Source organism: Pocillopora damicornis, chromosome 5, assembly GCF_964200805.1.
Source record: "Pocillopora damicornis chromosome 5, jaPocDami1.2, whole genome shotgun sequence".
NCBI lineage: Eukaryota > Metazoa > Cnidaria > Anthozoa > Scleractinia > Pocilloporidae > Pocillopora > Pocillopora damicornis.
Genome location: NC_142674.1, coordinates 23,818,124 through 23,842,375, shown reverse-complemented (window position 1 = coordinate 23,842,375; position 24,252 = coordinate 23,818,124). Strand labels below are relative to the sequence as shown.

The window sequence follows — 24,252 nt, the reverse complement described above, 5'->3', positions numbered from 1 at the left end:
TATATAGGATGCGAACCCAATGTTAATTATGGCAAATCAATTGGGGTGAGCTTTTGTGGGGATGACGACTAATTTTGTGCCGATAATGTAATGCGGAGTAGCCCTTTTATCACAATGTGAACAACTGAATATTCCCTCTCAATGCTTTGTTAGCAGAGTAGAAATTAAATGTCAAGGTTTTTTTAGACGACCCGACGAAATGACGAATTATATTCTGCACGTTATATCCACGAGTTCATCATAATGTCACTTGGATCTTGTTATACAGCATCTATGATGGGTTCTAGTGCGGAAGGTCTATAAGGATTAGGGAAAAGAGTCAGTACTTCTTACAGGCATCGAGGGAAGCGTTATCACGGAGAAAATGGCCGCAATTCAACGATAAAACCGCCCACGTAGACAATTCAAATCCAATCCCTTGGACAGTGTAATACGTTACAATCAAAGATACACTTTAGGTGCAATGTAGAGTTACGAATTCAGAATAAAATGTTTCATTCCTGGTTGGATTTGGACCTTTATCAGTTTCGTCATCTCACAAGAGTATCTCATCGAAAAAAAGTATTTTAAAATTCGTTTTCCAAAAGTGTTTGTAATACCGCATTTGTTCCCTTTTTCACTCGTGTCCCGCAATATTATGGAGAAGTAAAACATGTTACAATTCTACCTTCAGACGAACAACAATCTTACTAACTTTTTTCATCAATAAATAACCCCATCCCCGTGCAAGTAACTTCTTTACGACATGATAATGGTCATCCACGCGGTATCCGGGCTTTAACTAGGCTTTCATTAGAAATTTTTGACTGGGGAGAAGGGCAGGGAGCCCTGTATGAGAAAAACTAATGATGTTTTCAACCCTCAAGTCCAATTAAAAAAAACTTAAACTTTCGTTTAAAATTTTTTCTTCAAGATGAAAGAGGAGTTTGTAGGAATGTGGGTATTAGGAATTGTGAGCCAGTACATTGTGAGACTTCACCGCGTCACTAAGAACACTACTGAAACGAATAGTTGAAAAAAGGACTTGTACGGGCTTGAATTTTTTTTCAGGTCCTATTTTCAACTACTCGTTTCTGTAGTGTTCTTAGCTGCGAGGAGCTCTTAATTTCATTTCTTCACCGCAGTGCAAATATATGAATTTCATATATCCAAAATCACCATTCACCGCGTCCGTTAAGATCATTATTGAAGTTCGCTCTTCGATTCCACAAGAATGAGACGTTACTTCCACTCCACCTAGGATGTTAAACAACTACTGATGAAGAGGTAACGGGATTTTCTTTTTAGTTTCCTGTGGCATGTTAGCAAATTAGTTATCCAGAGAATTTTCCGTCTACGAAGTTCGGAACAAATGATGTTTATTTCTTTAAGACAACCGCTGCTCAGACTCTAGTGATTGAGGCTCATGTGAGCCTTGATGACAAGTGGCGGGGGGAGGAGGGGAAGCGAGGGGCGGGAACGGGAGGTGAGGAGCAGTTTTCGATTTTTCAATTATAAGGTACTCAAGCGTTTAGTGAAAAACTTTAATACGTTTCCTGTGAACCGCGAAATATCCTGGATTTTGTTCTAATATCTAAAATATCTATTTCTACTCTTTTTTCAGCTAGTTAAACATTGTTTTTGCTAAATCGCTCGTTTCCCAGCTGTTTCAGACGAATCTCCAGTGCACGCTTATAGCAGTCTTTTGCTTCATCTGTCTCGCCCAGATCACTGTGTAAATTACCCAGATTGTTGTAAGAGCTTGCAACATCAACATGCTCAGGTCCCAGCTGTTTCAGACGAATCTCCAGTGCACGCTTATAGCAGTCTTTTGCTTCATCTGTGTCGCCCAGAGCCTTATGTAAAGTACCCAGATTGTTGTAACACCTTGCAACATGAACATGCTCAGGTCCCAGCTGTTTGAGACGAATCTCCAGTGCACGCTTATAGCAGTCTTTTGCTTCATCTGTCTCGCCCAGATCACTGTGTAAATTACCCAGATTGTTGTAAGAGCTTGCAACATCAACATGCTCAGGTCCCAGCTGTTTCAGACGAATCTCCAGTGCACGCTTATAGCAGTCTTTTGCTTCATCTGTGTCGCCCAGATCACTGTGTAAATTACCCAGATTGTTGTAACACCTTGTAACATCAACATGCTCAGGTCCAAGCTGTTTCAGACGAATTTCCAGTGCACGCTTATAGCAGTCTTTTGCTTCATCTGTCTCGCCCAGATCACTGTGTAAAGTACCCAGATTCTTGTAAGAACTTGCAACATCAACATGCTCAGGTCCCAGCTGTTTCAGACGAATCTCCAATGCACGCTTATAGCAGTCTTTTGCTTCATCTGTGTCGCCCAGATCACTGTGTAAATTACCCAGATTGTTGTAAGAGGTTGCAACATCAACATGCTCAGGTCCCAGCTGTTTCAGACGAATCTCCAGTGCACGCTTATAGCAGTCTTTTGCTTCATCTGTCTCGCCCAGATCACTGTGTAAATTACCCAGATTGTTGTAAGAGCTTGCACCATCAACATGTTCAGGTCCCAGCTGTTTCAGACGAATCTCCAATGCACGCTTATAGCAGTCTTTTGCTTCATCTGTGTCGCCCAGATCACTGTGTAGAGTACCCAGATTGTTGTAACACCTTGCAACATCAACATGCTCAGGTCCCAGCTGTTTCAGACGAATCTCCAGTGCACGCTTATAGAAGTCTTTTGCTTCATCTGTGTCGCTCAGATCACTGTGTAAATTACCCAGATTGTTGTAAGAGCTTGCAACATCAACATGCTCAGGTCCCAGCTGTTTCAGACGAATCTCCAGTGCACGCTTATAGCCGTCTTTTGCTTCATCTGTGTCGCCCAGATCACTGTGTAAATTACCCAGATTGTTGTGAGAGGTTGCAACACCAACATGCTCAGGTCCCAGCTGTTTCAGACGAATCTCCAGTGCACGCTTATAGCAGTCTTTTGCTTCATCTGTGTCGCCCAGAGCCTTATGTAAATTTCCCAGATTATTGTAACACCTTGCAACATCAACATGCTCAGGTCCCAGCTGTTTCAGACGAATCTCCAGTGCACGCTTATAGCAGTCTTTTGCTTCATCTGTCTCGCCCAGATCACTGTGTAAATTACCCAGATTGTTGTAAGAGCTTGCAACATCAACATGCTCAGGTCCCAGCTGTTTCAGACGAATCTCCAGTGCACGCTTATAGCAGTCTTTTGCTTTATCTGTGTCGCCCAGATCACTGTATAAAGTACCCAGATTGTTGTAACACCTTGCAACATGAACATGCTCAGGTCCCAGCTGTTTGAGACGAATCTCCAGTGCACGCTTATAGCAGTCTTTTGCTTCATCTGTCTCGCCCAGATCACTGTGTAAATTACCCAGATTGTTGTAAGAGCTTGCAACATCAACATGCTCAGGTCCCAGCTGTTTCAGACGAATCTCCAGTGCACGCTTATAGCAGTCTTTTGCTTCATCTGTGTCGCCCAGATCACTGTGTAAATTACCCAGATTGTTGTAACACCTTGTAACATCAACATGCTCAGGTCCAAGCTGTTTCAGACGAATTTCCAGTGCACGCTTATAGCAGTCTTTTGCTTCATCTGTCTCGCCCAGATCACTGTGTAAAGTACCCAGATTCTTGTAAGAACTTGCAACATCAACATGCTCAGGTCCCAGCTGTTTCAGACGAATCTCCAATGCACGCTTATAGCAGTCTTTTGCCTCATCTGTCTCGCCCAGATCACTGTGTAAATTACCCAGATTGTTGTAAGAGCTTGCAACATCAACATGCTCAGGTCCCAGCTGTTTCAGACGAATCTCCAGTGCACGCTTATAGCAGTCTTTTGCTTCATCTGTCTCGCCCAGATCACTGTGTAAATTACCCAGATTGTTGTAAGAGCTTGCACCATCAACATGTTCAGGTCCCAGCTGTTTCAGACGAATCTCCATTGCACGCTTATAGCAGTCTTTTGCTTCATCTGTGTCGCCCAGATCACTGTGTAAAGTACCCAGATTGTTGTAACACCTTGCAACATCAACATGCTCAGGTCCCAGCTGTTTCAGACGAATCTCCAGTGCACGCTTATAGAAGTCTTTTGCTTCATCTGTGTCGCCCAGATCACTGTGTAAATTACCCAGATTGTTGTAAGAGCTTGCAACATCAACATGCTCAGGTCCCAGCTGTTTCAGACGAATCTCCAGTGCACGCTTATAGCAGTCTTTTGCTTCATCTGTCTCGCCCAGATCACTGTGTAAATTACCCAGATTGTTGTGAGAGGTTGCAACACCAACATGCTCAGGTCCCAGCTGTTTCAGACGAATCTCCAGTGCACGCTTATAGCAGTCTTTTGCTTCATCTGTGTCGCCCAGAGCCTTATGTAAAGAACCCAGATTATTGTAACACCTTGCAACATCAACATGCTCAGGTCCCAGCTGTTTCAGACGAATCTCCAGTGCACGCTTATAGCAGTCTTTTGCTTCATCTGTCTCGCCCAGATCACTGTGTAAATTACCCAGATTGTTGTAAGAGCTTGCAACATCAACATGCTCAGGTCCCAGCTGTTTCAGACGAATCTCCAGTGCACGCTTATAGCAGTCTTTTGCTTTATCTGTGTCGCCCAGATCACTGTGTAAAGTACCCAGATTGTTGTAACACCTTGCAACATCAACATGCTCAGGTCCCAGCTGTTTCAGACGAATCTCCAGTGCACGCTTATAGAAGTCCTTTGCTTCATCTGTCTCGCCCAGATCACTGTGTAAATTACCCAGATTGTTGTAAGAGCTTGCAACATCAACATGCTCAGGTCCCAGCTGTTTCAGACGAATCTCCAGTGCACGCTTATAGCAGTCTTTTGCTTCATCTGTGTCGCCCAGAGCCTTATGTAAAGTACCCAGATTGTTGTAACACCTTGCAACATCAACATGCTCAGGTCCCAGCTGTTTCAGACGAATCTCCAGTGCACTCTTATAGCAGTCTTTTGCTTTATCTGTGTCGCCCAGATCATTGTGTAAAGTACCCAGATTGTTGTAACACCTTGCAACATCAACATGCTCAGGTCCCAGCTGTTTCAGACGAATCTCCAGTGCAAGCTTATAGCAGTCTTTTGCTTCATCTGTGTCGCCCAGAGCCTTATGTAGAGTACCCAGATTGTTGTAAGAGGTTGCAACATCAACATGCGCAGGTCCCAGCTTTTTCATCTTTATCTCCAGTGCACGCTTATAGCAGTGTTTTGCTTCATCTGTGTCGCCCAGAGCCTTATGTAAAGTACCCAGATTGTTGTAACACCTTGCAACATCAACATGCTCATGTCCCAGCTTTTTCAGACGAATCTCCAGTGCACGCTTGTAGCAGTCTTTTGCTTTTTCTGTGTCGCCCAGAGCCTTATGTAAAGTACCCAGATTGTTGTAACACCTTGCAACATCAACATGCTCAGGTCCCAGCTGTTTCAGACGAATCTCTAGTGCACGCTTATAGCAGTCTTTTGCTTCATCTGTCTCGCCCAGATCACTGTGTAAAGTACCCAGATTGTTGTAACACCTTGCAACATCAACATGCTCAGGTCCCAGCTGTTTCAAACGAATATCCAGTGCACGCTTATAGCAGTCTTTTGCTTCAACCGTGTCGCCCAGAGCCTTATGTAAAGTACCCAGATTGTTGTAACACCTTGCAACATCAACATGCTCAGGTCCCAGCTTTTTCATCTTAATCTCCAGTGCACGCTTATAGCAGTCTTTTGCTTTATCTGTCTCGCCCAGATCACTGTGTAAAGTACCCAGATTGTTGTAAGAGCTTGCAACATCAACATGCTCAGGTCCCAGCTGTTTCAGACGAATCTCCAGTGCACGCTTATAGCAGTCTTTTGCTTCATCTGTGTCGCCCAGAGCCTTATGTAAAGTACCCAGATTGTTGTAACACCTTGCAACATCAACATGCTCAGGTCCCAGCTGTTTCATCTGAATTTTTAACAGCCATTTACCATAGACTAGCGCCGCTCTAAACTCACTATGGTTTAGACACATGAAATTAAGGCTCCAAAGGCCATCCAGAAAATTACACAAGGCTCTTTCGGTCGCTTCTGGTATTCCTTTCCCGAGTGACATGTCTTCAACTTTTAAGCTCAACGTTTTAAGATGGGGAACTATTCTTGTTCCCACAACAATAGATTCTAGCTCTTCAAATTTTGAGAAAGACATTACCGCGCCATACAGCACTTTGTAGCTTTGATCCTTTGCGAAACCTTTTGTCGCAGATTTAATAACATCAAGAACGACACCATGGACTCGAATATAAACACCAATTGATTCTTCTTCAATTAGCAACAGTGAACATCGACTCATCCTTGTTCTTATCATATCTTCATCTTCAAAATCGTCATCAATTGCTTTAATATACTCGGTAATAATGTCTTGCAGGATCGGCTGTGATGCACACATTGAGAGAAAAAGGAACGCGTGATGCCAAATTATGTCATCTGTCATCGCCTTTTCGACGGCGAGTGTTATTGCTTTGGTCATGGACTTTGAATAGCTTGGATTTGTCTCAGCAAGAATGTTTTCAATAGCACTTCGTTTCCCCATTTCCAATTTCTTCAAATAGTCGGTCCAGCCAAACTTCGAGGTTGCTTTATTCTGACGAACTTGTCTTACATACGTGGCTGCGCCTGCCAAGGCAAGTGGCTGGTAGTCGAGTACTTTCGCAGTTTCTTTTATAATCTCGACATCTGTGGTTCCAGTGAGGAGGTTCACCAGAAAGCATGCATCATCAGGATGCATTCCAGCGCTGAGTGAGATATTTTGTATGGAAGAGCTTGACAACGGCATAGACGCAGTGTCTTGTGTTGTTATTAGCATCTGACCCCTTGCCCACAACTCGCTGTCTGCATCTGGCAAATAGTCGCTTGTACGAGATTCGCTGGTCACATTATCAACTACCAACAGCCATGAAGCGTAATGCTCAATTTTTGTACTTATTAAGGTCTTGAAATATGAAATCTTCTCGTCTGTGTTCAAATCCTTGGAGCCGTAAGTGTTTGTTATTTCATACCCGGGACATTTGCAATGTTGAGCGAAAAGGACATACGATTTCAAAAGTGCTTCTGAGTTTTCAGCATTCAATGTCATGACAAATGAAGCTGCGGAAGGTATTTGTTGGACCTCGTCGTAAAATCGCTTGGCTGCTAAACGGGCCAGCTGAGATTTTCCACTTCCTGGATTTCCTGACAAATACAGTATGCTCAACCCATCATTGGCGTCTTTTAGTGTCTGGAGGTTTTGTAAAACTTCACCAACTTCAGATTCCCGAGGAGCGATGTCGTGGCTAGGTTTGGGAGGGAGAATGCAAAATGGAGAGACATCGGAATGTAATTGCTTTTCTAAGGCAAGCCTCTGTTCTTCTTTTTGTTGAAGTTCCTTTCCTTTCTCTTGAAGCTCTTCCAGTTTTTCTTCAAGTTTTGTTCCTTTTTCAAGAAGTTCCTTGTCTTTTTCTAGAAGTTCCTTTTCCTTCTTGTTCACTTCTTGTTTCAAGTCGTCAACCTTCCTTGAAACCTCGTCTAACTCCTCTGTTAAGAAGTTTGTCTGATTTTGAACGTCATTGATTTTCAATGTCGGGAGACCGAGTGCGTGGAATGCAGTTTTAACCTTTGTAATAACAATTTGGAAATCTCCGTTGGAGAGGTGGCCCTGTCGCATATGTGCAAATTCTTCATTTCGAAATTTCCTTAGGTCGTCCACATTTGATCTAATTGATGGATTAAGTGAATATATGCAATCTGAATACAGGATAGCGTAAAACAGCATGGTACAATCCCACTCAGCTCTATCGCCATTCTTCATGGTTGTCAACAGCCCAGCGTTTCTTTTTCTGATTCGAGTAGACTCGCCATTCCAGAAGTCCATTCCATTTTTGGGTTGATCTTTCCATTCTCCCAGTGTTGTCTTGTATCGATTGTCCCATTCTTGTTTGAAGATGGTTCGCAGACCCTCAGTTAGTATGTCAGTGACAACGTAACAAATCCTGTAGTAATTCAGTTGCTCTGTGGTGTACTTCAACCGAGTGGCCATTATCAGTTACATCCTATTAAAACCATAGTTATGTTAGTACCTAATTCGGCTATGTCGGTAGGTCGCTATACTTTCGCTGATCCTTCAACGGTTTTGTGGTACTTGGTGTGATTATTTATTAACCTACCAAGATATTTTCGCTGATACATGTCAATTATATTCTAGAGAGGAAGTAAGGGCGATTGAAAAAATCTCGCTTTCGAAACAATTTGCTCGATGAAGTCAGAGGCTAATAGAAGGGAGGAAAAGAGAGTGATAAAGATTCACTGTCACTCAGAACTTAAAGGTCAGTATCATACAGAAAAGACTTCAAAGCAACAGGGATACGGTCTGTGTGTGAGAGAAACTATCTATTTCCTTCCCTATTTGTTAACTTGTTTGTTTCTTTCAGTGTTCACTTGGTTCCACGATGGGTATTTTTTCGAGACACAGTCGACCTGAAATATGGAACTCGACAGATCTCACCTGATTTGGCCCCTTCGCATATTAGAGAGGAAAAATTAGGTTAAAATGTTGATACTGAATCACTCAGCCCAAGCACAAAATTACGCAGGGAACTGATGGTCGAAGTCAATGACAAGGGAGTTTTTAAGCTGTACGATTATCGTCTTCTGCTGAGCTGGTAGTTTTTTTCCGCTTGTGAGGTAATTGGTGATGGTACTCTTACAAAAGCTAAATTGCAAGTCTCCTAACATCAAGGATCACTTCTCCCTTGGTTCAAGCATGCTGGCAAAAAGTCAAAACCAATCATCACTCTTACATAAATACAAGAGAAGTTCGCCGACCTGATCTCAATGACACCTATAGCTATTCTGGCTGCAGTCCTGCACTCCTGGTAGGGTCACCCTTGCCAAACAGGTTGAAGGGTTAAAACCAGACAAAAAGTGATCCCCTGTCCCACAGTTGAGGGTTGGGCGCAGGGTTAACAACCCTGCCCCGTAGAGAGAAACACATGTAACAAGCCGAAAGCATCAACGATACAACTCAAACCGGACGTGTTACTGCTGGGGCCGTAATGACGCTCCTCGGCCAAAGCCGGCGGGAAGCCTAAAGGCCGATAGGCCCCATAATAGCCCCCAAGAAACAGATCACCATCGGTTTCTTGAACGCAAGGACTATGGCGGAGGCAACACGAACAGCGCAAGTGGCCAAGAGATGGTAGGGTGTGGAATTGAAGTGTTAGGGATAAGCGAGACCAGATGGAAATGGATAGGATCAAGAACACTGCAAGGTAGTGATAGGGTGGCGTACGTGGGAGATGAGGGAGTGCAACAAGGAGGAGTCCCCATCATGATGAGTGTGAGGACGAAGAGAGCCTTAATGGAATGGATGCCAATCTGAATGAGGACCATTAAGGCAAGATTCTACTCAAAACACAAAAGCTTACGGTAATAAAAGCATATGCACCAACAGACGATGCGATGGACGAGGAAAAGGATGAATTTTACAATGAACTGCGAGACTCTGTTGCAAGCTGCACTAGTCATGATATGATTTTGATGATGGTAGACCTGAACGCTTACGGGAGTAACAACATTAACAGAGAGGTGGTTCTGAGGAAATTTAGTGTCGGAGTCATGAATGATAATGGGAAAGGTTATGTGACCTCTGTGGTACGAATGGCTTAGTTGTAACTGGAACAGTTTCCTACAGAAAGAGATCCATAAGCTAACCTGGAAGTCACCAGGTGGGAAGACTTTTAACCAGCTCGACCATGTCTTTGTGAATGGACGCATGAGAACATCGATTCTGGACACTGGAGTGATGGGAGGAGCCGACGTATATGGTGATTACTACCTGGTGAGAACTAAATGAATGAGGCTAAAGTTGGCAAAGGCGCATGGGAAGAAGAAAACAAGTGTGAGGTTTGACGTGCGTTAGTTGCAAAGTGAAGAGATCAGGAGGAGATATAACATTAAAGTGAAGGACAGGTTTTCAACGATATGAGATATAGAAGATTCAAAGGAAGCGCGACAAGATCTTCGTGACTTTCAGAGATGCCACATAGAAAGCTATTGGAAGGTAAAAAGGAGAGCAAGCCACGGATAGGAGACACGACGTGGGAAAACGTTTAGGAGGGGTAAGACGCAAAACTTAATATAGAGGGTGCGAGATTGGAACGACTTGAACAGCGATAGAGAGAGGAGTATAGTGCGAAAGAAAAGGAAGTGAAAGAGAGTGCTAGGGAGGATAAGAGGAATTGGTTGGAGGAAAGGGCTACAGCAGCAGACAAGGCCGCTGAGAATTGTAGAAACGAGGAGCTAAACAGCATAACCAAGACAATAGCCGGGAACAGAGGAGGCGAGAATTGCGTGTGAAAGACAAACTGGGGGTGAATAAGACAGAATCCCAAGAAAGATTGCAGAGCTGGGTAGAGAACTTGAGTAAAATTTTAAACAGAGATGATCCCACAAATCCGGTGGAAGAGAAAGAAGAAACAGAAGAACTGAAGTAGATTGAGGAAATCTATTTAAGAAGATGGCGAATACAAGAGGTTAAGGATGCGTTCAGGAAAGCAAAGCCAGGGCCCAGACCTACTAAGGGCTGTCATGCAATACACCGGAAGTAGGCAGACGGATAATATAACAGGCTTTAGAAAAGTAAAAGGTGACCAGAAGTGTGTAAGAAGGGACTTGTTGTCAATAAATTAAGAAAGGTGATTTGCGTGATTGTAACAATTGGAGAGGAGTGACTTTGCTACCCACCATCAATAGAATATTACCCAGGATGCTGCTAGAACGGATCAAGAAAGGTTTAGACAAGAAGCTTAAAAAAGAGCAGGCCAGCCTTAGACCAGATGGAAATACAACTGAACAGATCTTTACATTAAAGAAACATCTTAGAGCAGGCAAATGACTGGAGGGCGAGTCTGCGCACGCACTTTGTGGACTTTGAAAAGAAGCCCTCGATTCGGTACACAGAGAAAGCTCGTGGAACACCACGGGGAGCTATGGAATTGCGCGCAAGATGGTGAGAGTGGTAGTGGGGATATACGGAGGGTTTGAATGCGCTGTAATCGACGGATGGGAGATAACAGACTGGTTCAAGATTTAGTCAAGAGTAAAGCAGGGAGAGCATTGTGGTGAATGGTGAAGAAGTGAAAGGAGTTTGCGTATCTTGGAGCTATTGTAAAAAAGAAAGGTGGAGGCAGTGAAGATATTAGGAACAGAATGCAGAAGGCACGAGGTGCATTCCAGAGGCTATGGAAGGTGTGGGTAGCCAGACGAGTAGGAAAGAGAGCCAAGATGTGCCAATTCAAGACTTTAGTCCGATCGGTCCTGCTGCATGGTTGTGAAACATGGAAAATCACAAAGACCGATGAAAGAACACTGAAAAGTTTACATTACTAATGCCTAAGACGGATACTGAGTACCAGATGGCAGCAAAGAATGACAAACAGGAGAGTAGTTGAAATGGCAGACACCAATAAAATTGGTTGCGAGGTGGGAAGAAGAAGGTGGAACTGTTTAGGACACGTACTCAAGAGAGAGGGTGTGAACAACTTTTTTGCGGTATTGGGGTGGACACGAGAATGTCAAGGGGCGAGAGGGAGACCAAGGACCAGTTGGAGAGGGACTGTTGAAAGAGGAAAAAGGCAAGGCGATATGGAAGAGCTGGATTGTGGCTGGGGTGGCGGCACGCAACAGGGGGGTTGGGCGGACAATGTGACCGCCTTATGCACCTACAGGCCCAACGAGCGATGATGATGATAATGAGGACGATGATACACTCCACACGTGACAGTTAACTTTAATTTACGTGCTATGGTAACCCGTGGTTTCTTGACGAAAGGCAAGAAATATTTACTGTGTAGCTAGAGATCGGAAACGAAAATAAATTTAGAGAAAAAGTGTACCGAAGTTGTGGGGTACACTGTACTCTCAATCGTCAAATTCTTTCATTGCTTATCATCAACGTTCACCACGTCACAAACTTCCAACGCTCTCCCCTCAAACCTATCACTCTAATTATCACCTCTCCTATTTCAATCTTAACCTAACCGTGACTGCGTGAGTCTCATGTCACGCAACTTCCCTTTAAAAGGTTACTTGGAACTTACTTTCGAATCAGTGAGTTAAATGATACATACCGTTCTAGAAGTTTGGCAAAACTTGGGAATACTTGAACTGTCTGCAATCAAAGGTTGAACAATTTAGAATCACTTGCTTTTAAAGCTGCTCAAGCAGCAAAATTATCTGTAGGTTCTTTTTTTATCATAAGCAAAAAACGCAGGCACTGTGTTTGGTTCTTACCTAAGATCTATTGGAGGACAAATGCATTTATTGTACAAAACAAATAGAATCCATGTTGCCTGGGTTCTTTATGATAATAGATCACAGATGACGTCACAAATGTGGTAAAAACATCAGTGACACACTCAGCTGCACTTCGTGTGCCTCTTCTTTGTTCTTACCACATTTTGACGTCAGCTGTGATTTCTTACTAAACAAACGCAGGGTAACATGTAAGTTTTTTTTTTTAAATTAACAAGTATGAAGTGTAGTCTGTTGTTATTTTCGGTCTTTCACTTCCTATCACAAAATGACACAGACATTTGAAGAGCTTTGGCCCAATTATTTAATGGGTATCAAAACTTTTTAAATACGCTCTTAGACATTCTGGACTCCTTCTGGCGGAAGCAGCTATCCTGCGCCTTCTGCATCAAGTGCTGCCACAATTACTGAGTTTCTGTCCCTCAAGGTTTCTTTTGCAAGTATTCCGAAAAATATTTACTTTCTGTCCACGGTTTATGTGACCGTAATCAGTCAAGGATTACATTCGCAGCTGGTCATGCGTAATAAAGGAATACTGAAAAACGAAACAGAATTTTTGATGAAAACTGGCTGGAAAAAGGATTTCTATTGGAATTAACAGGTGTAATTCTATGGAATACTGACATTCGGAACATGATTTAAAAAGACACTTTAGCGAAGAGAATTTGTTTTCTTTGCTGTTAATTTTTTTTCCTTCTCTATCTCCCACACAAGAGATCTCACAAGCCTTAAAGTTTGCACCCTACAGGTACTATGCATTGGTCAAGATTATTGTTCAAACTTCTTTCGCCCTACAAAAGTGTACAAAATTCGTGGCTCACTTGAGAGGGGGCTCATCCAGAAGATCTTAATTTACAAGAAAAAAACTTTGAGAAACTTTTAATCGAGAAGGCGTTGATCAAATGAATATGATGTCATCCAATGGGCCATTTCTCTTGATTCGCTAAAGTAATTACTTTACTGAGTAGGGTTGCGTCAGTTGAGACAAGATAATTTATTTCCTCTTGGATATGAAAATGTGAATTCTTAAACAGAGGCCAACAATGTTTCATTGTTCTGTTACAGAATGTTTAGATCAAAGTCCTTTTTCAGAATGAACAAGGACTGAATGACTAAAATGAGGAGAACGAAGGAGTTCCTCACCGTAGAGCATGGGATATGCCCCCTTCCCAAGTTCAGTGGGTAGTTATCTAGCAAACTTCCCTATCAGCGAAAGTGGATGGGGGTCAGGGGTATTAATATAGACACCATTCTAACATCGCTAACTCAAGAAAAAAGCGGATGAAGAGGCAACCTTCGAGCACGCGTGCCTGGCGTGATTACTACAACAATCGAATTTAAATTATGTCCAAGAATATTTCGATCAAAGTCCTTTTCGGAGCAGAAGTACGGATAACAAATTAAATTTAAACAGCCTTTTTAACAAGTACAACAGTTTTGATTTCCATGCAAGCGTCAAAATCTCAGCCAGTGTAGCGACATTCTTGTAAGCGTATCGCGTGATGCTTTAATTTCTAATTCAGCAATTAAGCTCAGGGTTACTTAAGATTTAGATGTATAATTGAGCTTAGCATAGTAATGACAGACATGTAGCAAGAATGTTCGGATCGCGCACAGCAGAAGTGATATAGACAATCAATAATGGTCTCAAATAATCAGATAAGGAATTTTCTGGGGAAATTGTGCGTGCGTGTTTTGGTTAGAATATCCTGTGACGTTGCGTGATGTGTCATTCGTGCCGTAACTGGTGCGTGCGTGTTTTGGTTGGAATATCCTGTGACGTTGCGTGATGTGTCATTCGTGCCGTAACTGGTGCGTGCGATCGGGTGTAAATAACAGAAATGTTTATCCGAGTAGAATGGGAAACAGCTGTTAAAATCAATTTGAAAGGAAATAGCTTGGGATTTTAGAAAACTTCAAATAACTAATGTCAATCTTGATTTTACATAGTTTAGGCGTGTAATTCCGTTGTAATAGCAGATAAATAGAATCACTATCTTGTAACAAAAGATCGAGATCGATTGAATGTAGAAAGTACGGATATTGTATGGATCTTAAATAACCGCACGAAAGCAGAACGATATAGTCCTATTGGTTGTCGAACCAGCTCTCCGCAGAGATTTTCTTTAACGAAGTAGAGAATTCTGCAACAACCAGACGAGGCAACATACAAAAATGGCTCATGCGCAACCAGCCTTCAACTCGTAAACAGAACACGAAAGTGAAACCACTGTCTTACGTATTGTGACCCTAACGAATAATTATCCAATGACATTGCGTCTGTTTGGATGGCGTCGATAACCGCAAACGTCACATTTGTGCACTGATCCGTTAAGTGTGTCCTTAAGGCAATATCTTAAGAAAGTCTCGAATCGGCAGGAGTGGGTTGTGGGGAGAGGGGCAAGGAGGTTTACCTCCACACCATTCCGTAATCCCTCTCTGAATACAAAGCACACAAAAGACAACTCCAAGAAAATACTAAATCTGGCGATTGTGTCGGGTGTGATATTTTAAGTAATTGGAGTATACTCTTCAACATAGGTCAACCCTATTCACGTCTTCTTCTGGAATGTCCTGCTCAAATTTTTCCTTAGAACTGCATTCAAACAATTATTGGAGCAAACAAGGAAAAAGTTCTAAATTGGGAGCCTTTCACCGGAGGAAAAACTCCCGAACGAACAATTCAGTATAAAGTTCAAAATCTTCAGCAATAACACGTAACTTATGATTTCTTCATTAAAATAGACCGCCAGCTAAGAGTGTATAAGGTTTCAAAATTAGGGGAAAATGTTTATGGACAACGGTGAATTCGAAAAGATCTCTGATCGACTGCGGAGTTGGTTTTTGTCAGTTTGTTTCTATAGTGTTCTCTTAGACATAGATTCGCAAAACTTTCCCAACATCAAAACATACGCAATGACTAAGCCGACAAGAAAGTTTGTGATACTCTATCAATCTCGAGATTGAAGACAAGTTTTCTATTTCTTGCTGTTGTCCAAAAGTACGTAGAAGTTTGGTTTCAGTTTCAAAATTAGCAAGTCCTGGACCGCTACAGAAACAACTAAATTACACTATGGCACAATGTACTTACCAGCGAGGCTAATTTCAGTGTCTTGAGGAACAACTGAGGCTGATAAATGCTATCGTTTGTCTTTCGATCTTTTCACTGCCACTTTAGATCGTGATGGTCAGGTTTTCACGAAGAAGGCTTACAATCAAAACGTCCCGATCTGTACATCGAAGATAAAAACAAATGGAATAAACGATTATACTTTATTCCATATTGTACCGTTGTCCATAAAAAAATGGATAATTCCCACACCAAAAATTCTGCTGCTTTAACGAAATGGTATTGGGATTAACCTGCTTTTTGCATTTTTTCAATAGTACTGTCCAACGAAATAAAGCAGTACTTTCGATCATTTGACACACGCAGCATATCAGATGATCAAATCATTAAGTGCATCAACTAAGGACACTTTTGACATTTTCATTAATCTAAAGTGACGATAGTAGAAATCGCTGTGCAATTTCACCTTTTGCTGAACCTATTTTAATAAGTTCCTTCTCCTTCAGCGTGTGTCGTATCAATATAAGTACTCTAGAGTGTATGTTTTCAGAACTGCATTGAAACAATTCTCGGAGCAAACAAGGAAAATGTTCCAAATTGAGTCTTTCCCCAGCGAAAAAAATTTCGAACGAAAAATTTAGTTAAAGTTCGCAATCTTCAGCAATAAAACATACCTTATAATTTCTTCATCAAAATACACCGCAAGCTAAGAGCGTGCAGGGTTAGAAACTTAAAGGAAAACGTTCATGGAGAACGGTGAATTTGAAGAGATCTCTGGTCGAATGTGGAGTTGTTTTTGTCAGTTTGTTTCTATAACGTTCTCTTAAACAACACACATTCGCAAAACGTCCCCAACATCAAAACATACGGAACGACTAAATCGACAAGAAAGTTCGTGATCCTTTATCAATCTCGAGATCGAAGACTAGTACTATATTTCTTGCTGTTGTCCAAAAGCAGGTAGATGTTTAGTTTCGATTATAAATTAACAAGTCCTGGCCCGCTACATATACAGTTAAATTACACTATAACACAATGTCCTTACCAGCGAGGCTAATTTCAGTGCCTTCAGGAACAACTAAGGCTGATAAATGCTATCGCTTGTCTTTCGATCTTTTCACCACCGCTGTGTATCGTGGATCGGCCGGGCTCGCACGAAGAAGACTCGTAGCCGTTTGTTTGCAATCCAAACGTCCCGATCTGTATATCGAAGGTGAAAACAAGCGCATTAAGCGATAAGACTTTATCTACATATTGTACCGTTGTCCTTAATTGAAACAATGGATAATTCCCACACCATGAACTCTGCAGCTTAAACGGAAACGTAACGGGGGTAATCTACTTTTTGCTTTTTTCAGCATTATTATCTAACAAAACAAAGCAGTTCTTTCGTTCATTTGACACATGCAGCATATCATAATGAAATCATAAAGTGTATCAAATAAAGTCACTCGTAACATTTTCACTAATCTAAAGTGACGATAATAACAATTTCACCTTTTGTTGAACATGTTTTATTAAGCTCCTTCTCCTCTAGCGTCTGTCGTATCAATATAACTATTCTAGAATGTATTCCTTTTTTTTCCGTTCTAAACGAGTTGTATCTGTTACATATAACTTTCATGTAAGTGAATTGAAGCACACGTACCGTTGTTAAAGTCTTAGAAACCTTTTAGTCAGGCATGCAATCTTTATTTCCGATAAAAAAACATAAGCTGCTTTCTGTTGTCAACAAAACACGCAAGGAACTCGAAAGCGAAAAGCTAATCTGACTTTGTCGCAAAGCACATTATTCACATCCCTAAACAGCTGCACCCTACTGGTATCATATCAATTTTCACCGACAACTATCAAATTCGCTTTGGTTTCATCATTGGTCCATTTTTTGCCCGCAGCAAAATAACACTAGAATGTGCTTTGACCTGTTAATCTTAATTGTTTTTCAAATTTAATCCGCTCTACAAAATTCGGTGTAAAATTCATTGCATAGGACACCATTTCACGTTGCCCACATCAATGGAAAGTAGATAATAAAACAGCATCGGGGAAATACTAAATTTTGGTGATTTGCTGACTGTACGCATATCTCGCGTGACATCCATCAAGCAAGAAAATGTGAAATCTTGAACAGAGGCCAACAATGTTTTATTGTCCTGTTATCGAATGTTTAGATCAAAGATCTAGATCAAACTCTCTATCTAGATCAAATTTAGATCAAACTCCTTTTTTCAGAGTGACCAAGGACTGATTGACTAAAACGTGGAGACTAAGGGAGTTGCTCACCTTCAGGTATGGGATATCACCCCTCCCCCGGTCCTGTGGGTATTTCTCCAGAAAATTCCCCCATCAGGTGAAGAGGAGGGGGGGAGGGAGGAAGGAGGGGGGCATTAACATACAAATCATTCTAACATTTCTAACTCAAGAAAAAAACCGAAATAAAAGGCAACCTTCTGGCGCCGGTGCCTGGCTTGATGACTACAACAATCTAATTTAAAATATTGTCAAGAATGTTTTGGTCAAACTCCTTTTCACAGCAGCAACAAGGATAAAACATTAGATTTTAAAAAGCCTTTTTAACAGACTTTAATAATCTTTTTTCAAAGAATCTATGGAATAAGTTCAACAGTTGGTTTTGATTTCTGTGTTAGCGTCAAAATTTCAGCCAGGCAAGAAAACAAACAAAAATTGCTTATGTGCAATCAGCCTTCAACTCGTAAACAGGAACACGAAAGTGGAACCAGAGTGTTACGTATTGTGACCCTAACAAATAATAGTCCAGTGACATTGCGTCTTTTTGGATAACGTAGATAACTGCAAACGTCACGTTTGTGCGCTGATCCTTGAAGTGTAAGCAGAGCTGTTAAGTCCGGGTTAAGTGAAAAAATAAAAACTGGGAAAGCAAAGCACGTTACCTCTTCTCCACTGGTCCTCAAGGAAATATTTGTAAGAAATTCTCGAATCGGCAGGGGTGGGTTGTGGGGAGAGGGGTAGGGAGGTTTACTTGCAAACATTACACTGCATTCCCTCCATGTATACAAAGTAGACAAAAGACAACTTCAAGAAAATACTAAATCTGGCGATTTTCTAACTGCAGTCGTTTCTGGTGTGATATTTCAAGTAATTGGAGTAAGCTCTTGAACAGAGGTCAACCATATTTGGATATCTTCTAGAATGTTCTGCTCAAATTTTTCTTTAATATATACGCCATTCTAACATCCCTAACTCAAGAAAAAACGCGGATGAAGAGGCAACCTTCAGACACCCGTGCCTGATATGATTACTATAACAATCGAATTAAAAATACCTTTCTTACATCCTTAACTCAAAAAAACAACAGATGAAAAAGCAACCTTCGAGCACGGGTGCCTGGCGTGATATTACAACAATCGAATTTAAAATACGGTCAAGAATGTTTTGATCAAAGTCCTTTTCAGAGCAGTAACAAGGATAAAACATGAGATTTTAAAAAGCCTTTTTAAAAGAATGTAAAATTTATCTATGAATCTATGCAGTAAATACAACAGTACAGTTGGTTTTGATTTCTGTGTAAGCGTCAAAATTTCAACCACACAAGACAACAAATTGCTCATGCACAAGAAGCCTTCAACGCGTAAACAGGAACACGAATTTTAAATATAAAAATATTTTAAGAAATTCTCAAATCGTTAGGAGTGGGTTCTGGGGTGAAGAGAAGGGGGGTTTACTCGCACACCATTCCACATTCCCTCTCTGAATTCAAAGTAGACAAAAGACAACATCAAGAAAATATTCAAGTTGACGATTTTCTAAATGCAGTAGTGTATGGTGTAATATTTCAAGTAATTGGAGTAAGTTCTTGGGCAGAGGTCAAACATATTCGCATATCTTCTTCTAGAACTTTCTGCTCAAAATTTTTTCTTAGAACTGCATGCAAACAATTCTTGGAGCAAACAAGGAAAAAGTTCTATCTTGAGAGTCTTTCACCGGAGGAAAAACTTTCGAACGAACAATTCAGTTTAAAGTTCACAATCTTCAGCAATAAAACATACCTTATAATTTCTTTATCAAAATACACAGCAAGCCAAGAGCGGATAAGGTTACAAAATTAGGGGAAGGTGGTTATAAACAACAACGGTGAATTCGAAAAGACCTCCAATCGACTGTGGAGTTGTCTGTGCCACTTTGCCTCTTTGGTGTTCTCTTAGACAAAATACATTCAACCTCCCCAACATCAAAATGTACGCAAAGACTAAATCGACGAGAAAGTTCGTGATCCTTTATCAATCTCGAGATCGAAGACCAGTACTGTATTTCTTGCTGTTGTCCAAAAGCAGTTGGATGTTTCGTTTCAGTTTCAAAATGAGCAAGTTGTGGCCCGCTAAAGAAACTACAAATTTACACAACAACTCAATGTACTTACCAGCGAGGCTAATTTCAGCGCCTTGAGGAACTACTAAGGCTGACAAATGCTCTCGTTTGTCTTTGAATCTTTTCACTGCCGCTGTGGATCGTGATGGTAGGGCTTGCACGAAGAAGGCTTGCAATCAAAACGTTCCGATCTGTACATTGAAGGTAAAAACAAAGTGCAATAAACGATTATACTTCATCTCATATTGTGCCGTTGTCCATAAAAAAAATTGAAAATTCTCACACAAAAAGTTTTGCTGCTTTAACGAAATGGCAGCGGGGGTAATCTGCTTTTTGCTTTTTGCTTTTTTCAGCATTATTGTACAACAAAACAAAGCAGTTCTTTCGTTCATTTGACACACTCAGCATATCAGATGATGAAATCGTAAAATGTATCGAATAACGTCACTTTTTAACATTTTCAGTAATGTAAAGTGACGATAGTTGAGATCGCTGTACTATTTCACACTTCCGCTAAACCTGTTTTAGTAAGTTCCTTCTCCTCCAACTTGTGTCGTATCAATATAAGTATTCTAGGATGTATGCTTGTTTATTTTCCGTTGAAAACGAGTTTTAACTGCCACACATTACTTTCATGTAAATGGATTGAAGTACACGTACCGTCGTTGAAGTTTTAGAAACCTTTCAGTGAGGTATGCATACTTCATTTGCGATAAAGAACATAAAGAACAAGGCTGCTTTCTGTAGTCAACAAAACACTCAAGGAACTCAAAAGCAAAAGCTAATCTGGCTTTGTCGTAATGTACATTATTCACATCCCTAAATAGCTGCACCCTGCTGGTATTATATCAATTGTTTTCGCTTTGTTTTCATCATTGGTCCATTTTTGGCCCCCAGCAAATTAACGCAACAATGTGCCTCGACCCGTTGATCTTAAAAATTTTTCAAACTTACTCCCCTCTACAAAAGTTGGTGAAAAATTCCTCGCATTAGACACTATTTCACATTGCTCACATAAATGGTAAGTAGATAATAGAACAGCATCTTGGAAATACTAAATTTTGGTGATTTTCTGACCTTACGAGTCTCTGTCGTGACATTTTTTAAGCAAGAAAATGTGAATTCTTGAACAGAGGTCAACGATGTTTCACCGTCCTGTTATAGAATGTTTGGATCAAAGTCCTCTTTCAGAATAACCAAGGACTGAGTGACTAAAACAAGTAGAACGAAGGAGTTGCTTTCCTTAGGGTATGGGATATGATCCCTTCCCCGAAGGAAAAAAAACTCCCCCATCAGCGAGAGTGTGGTTGGGGGGGGGGGGGGGGGGGGCGTGGGGAGGGGGGCATTAATATACACACTTACATCCTTAACTCAAAAAGATAACAGATTAAGAAGCAAGCTTCTAGCACGTGTGCCTGGCGTGATATAACAACAATAGAATTTAAAATATGGTCAAGAATGTTTTGATCAGAGTCCCTTCTTTAGAGCAGTAACGAGGTTAAAACATTGGATTTAAAAAAAACCTTTTTCACAGACAGACTGTAAAAATCTTTTTTAAAGAATCTATGCAATCGGTTTTGATTTCGGTGTAAGAGTCAAAATTTCAACCACACAAGAAAAGAAACAAAAATGGCTCATGTGCAAACAGGCTTCAACTCGTAAAAAAGAACACGAAAGTAAAACCAGTGTGTTACGTATTATGACCCTTACAAATAGTAATTTGATGACATTGCGTGTTTTTTGGTGGCGTAGATAACCGCAAACGCCACATTTATGCGCTGATCCGTTAAGTGTAAGCAGAGCTGTTTAGTTCGATGTAGCTAAAAACATTACAAAGTGGGAAAGCAAAGCACATCAGCTCCCCCCAGTCTTTAAGAAAATATTTAAAGAAATTCTCGAATCGGTTGGAGTGGGTTCTGGGGTGAAGGGAAGGGGGCTTTACTTGCACACCATTCTACATTCCCTCTCTGGATTCAAAGCAGACAAAAGACAACACCGAGAAAATACTCAATTTAGCGATTTTCTAACTGCAGTCGTGTTTGGTGTGATATTTCAAGTAACTGGAGTAAGCTCTTGAACAGAGGTCAACCATATTCGAATGTCTTCTTCTAGAATGTTCTGCTCAAATTTTGTTTTTAAACCACATTGAAACAATTCTTGGAGCAAACTAGGAAAAAGGTCTAAATTAAGAGTTTTTCACAGATGGAAACACTTTCGAACGAACAATTCAGTTTAAAGTTCACAATCTTCAGCAATAAAACATAAATTACAATTTCATCATTCAAATGCACAGCCAGCAAAGAGCGTATAAGCTTACTAAATTAGGGGAAAAATTTTTTTTGGATTACGGTGAATTCGAAAAACATCTCAATCGACTGTGGAGTTGTTTTTGTCAGTTTGTTTCTACGGTGTCCTCGTAGACAACATATATTCGCAAAACTTCCCCAACATCAAAACATACGCAATGACTAAATCGACAAGAAAGTTCCTGATCCTTTATCAATCTTGAGATAGAAGACTAGTATATGTTTAGTTTTAGTTTCAAAATTAACAAGTCATGGCCGGCTACAGAAACAACTAAATTACTCTATAACAAAATGTACTTACCAGCGACCCTAATTTCAGCGCTTTGAAGAACAACTAAGGCTGATAAATGCTATCGTTTGTCTTTCGATCTTTTCACTGCTGCTGTGGATCGTGATGGCCGGCCTCGCACGAAGAAGGATTGCAATAAAACGCCCGATCTGCACATTGAAGGTAAAAACAAAGCGCAATAAACGATTATACTTTATTCCACATTGTACCGTTGTCCATAAAAAATGGATAATTCTCACACCAAAAATTCTGCTGCTTTAACGAAATGATATTCGGGTTAATCCGCTCTTTGCTTTTTCCAGCATTATTTTCTAACAAAACAAAGCAGTTCTTTCGTTCATTTGACACACGCAGCACATCAGATGGTCAAATCATTAAGTGCATCAAATAACGTCCCTTTGACATTTTCACTAATCTGGGGTGACGATTGTAGAAATTGTTGTGCAATTTCACCTTTTTGTTTGCTGAAACTGTTTTATTAAGCTCCTTCTCCTTCAGCGTGTGTCGTATCAATATCAGTTTTCTGAATGTATCCTTGTTTATTTTAATGGACGACGGTGAATTCGAAAAGATCTCCAATCGACTGCGGAGTTGTTTCTATGGTGTTCTCTTAGACAACATACATTCGCAAAACCTCTCCAACATCAAGACATACACAATGACTAAACAGACAAGAAAGTTCGTGATCCTTCATCAATCTCAAAATCGGAGACTGCTACTGTATTTCTCGCTAGAAAACTTCCCTATCAGCGAAAGTGGGGTGGAGGGGAAAGGGGGCCATTTACATACACACCATTCTGTCATCCTAACTCAAGAAGAAAGGCAGATGAAGAAGCAATCTTCAGACACCCGTGCCTGATATGATTACTACAACAATTGAACTTAAATTATGTTCAAGAATGTTTTGATCAAAGTCCTTTTTAGAAGAGTAACAAGGATAACACATTCGATTTTAAGAAGCCTTTTTTAACAGACTGAAGATATATTTTTCAAAGAATCTATGCAATAAGTACAACAGTGTGTTTGTCAAAATTTGAACCACGCAAGACAACAAACAAAAATTGCCCATGCTCAACCAGCCTTCAACTCGTTAACAGGAACACGAAAGTAAAACCAGTGTGTTACGTATTGTGACCCTAACAAATAATAATAATCCGATGACATCGCGTGGTTTTTGAAGGCGTAAACAACCGCAAACGTCACATTTGTGCGTTGATCCCTTCTTCGGTCCTTAAGAAAATATTTTACGAAATTCTCGAATCGGCAGGAGTGGGTTGTAGAGAGAAGGGAAGGGGGGTTAACTTGCACACCATTCCACATTCCCTCACTGAATACAAAGCAGAAATTTGGCGATTTTCTTACTGTAGTCGTGTCTGGTGTTATATTTTAAGTAATTGGAGTAAGCTCTTGGACAGAGGTCAAACATATTCCCGTGTCTTCTTCTAGAATGTTCTGATAAATTTTTTTTTTCGAACCGCATTGAGACAGTTCTTGGAGCAAACAAGGAAAATGCTCTAAATTGAGAGTCTTTCACCAGAGGTAAAACTTTTGAACGAACACAATTCAGTTTAAAGTTCACAATTTTTAACAATAAAACAAACCTTACACTTTCTTCATCAAAATGCTCAGCAAGCTAAGAGCGTGTAACTTTACAAAATTAGGGGAAAATGTTTCTGGACTGGACGGTGAATTCGAAATATTGGATCTCTAATCGACTGCGGAGTTGTTTTTGTCTGTTTGTTTCTCTCAGACAATCGACAGTCGCAAAACTTCCCCAACATCAAAACACACGCAATGACTAAATAGATAGAAAGATCACGATCGTTTTTCAATCTCGAAATCGAAGACTAGTACTGTATTTCTTGCTGTTGTCCAAAGGCAGGTGTATGTTTAGTTTCAGTTTCAAAGTTAGCAAGTCCTGGCC

At 40.8% G+C, this 24,252-nt stretch overlaps 2 protein-coding genes and 1 pseudogene across 5 annotated transcripts in view; 1 reads left to right on the top strand and 2 right to left on the bottom strand.

Annotated features, from left to right (window-relative positions):
• Positions 1–24,252, bottom strand: part of LOC113680949 (sorting nexin-6-like) — a 47,457-nt gene that overhangs the window by 9,539 nt on the left and 13,666 nt on the right. The window lies entirely within an intron of this gene.
• LOC149046063 (uncharacterized) lies at positions 1,510–22,478 on the bottom strand. Of its 4 annotated transcripts, none has more exons than XM_089206405.1 (6): positions 22,341–22,478; positions 19,786–19,924; positions 16,432–16,586; positions 15,408–15,546; positions 12,133–12,173; positions 1,510–8,055 (listed from the first exon to the last, which is right to left on the bottom strand). In XM_089206405.1, the coding sequence occupies exon 6, from the start codon at positions 8,040–8,042 to the stop codon at positions 1,608–1,610; it is 6,435 nt and encodes a 2,144-aa protein (XP_089062531.1). In that variant the 5' UTR covers positions 8,043–8,055; positions 12,133–12,173; positions 15,408–15,546; positions 16,432–16,586; positions 19,786–19,924; positions 22,341–22,478; the 3' UTR covers positions 1,510–1,607. The 4 variants fall into 4 exon arrangements, with proteins under 4 accessions (XP_089062531.1, XP_089062533.1, XP_089062532.1 ...); XM_089206407.1 differs by lacking the exon at positions 22,341–22,478 and adding an exon at positions 20,394–20,548; XM_089206406.1 differs by lacking the exon at positions 19,786–19,924 and having other exon boundaries at positions 22,341–22,477.
• On the top strand, positions 8,921–9,709 carry LOC149046064 (protein CFDP2-like; annotated as a pseudogene).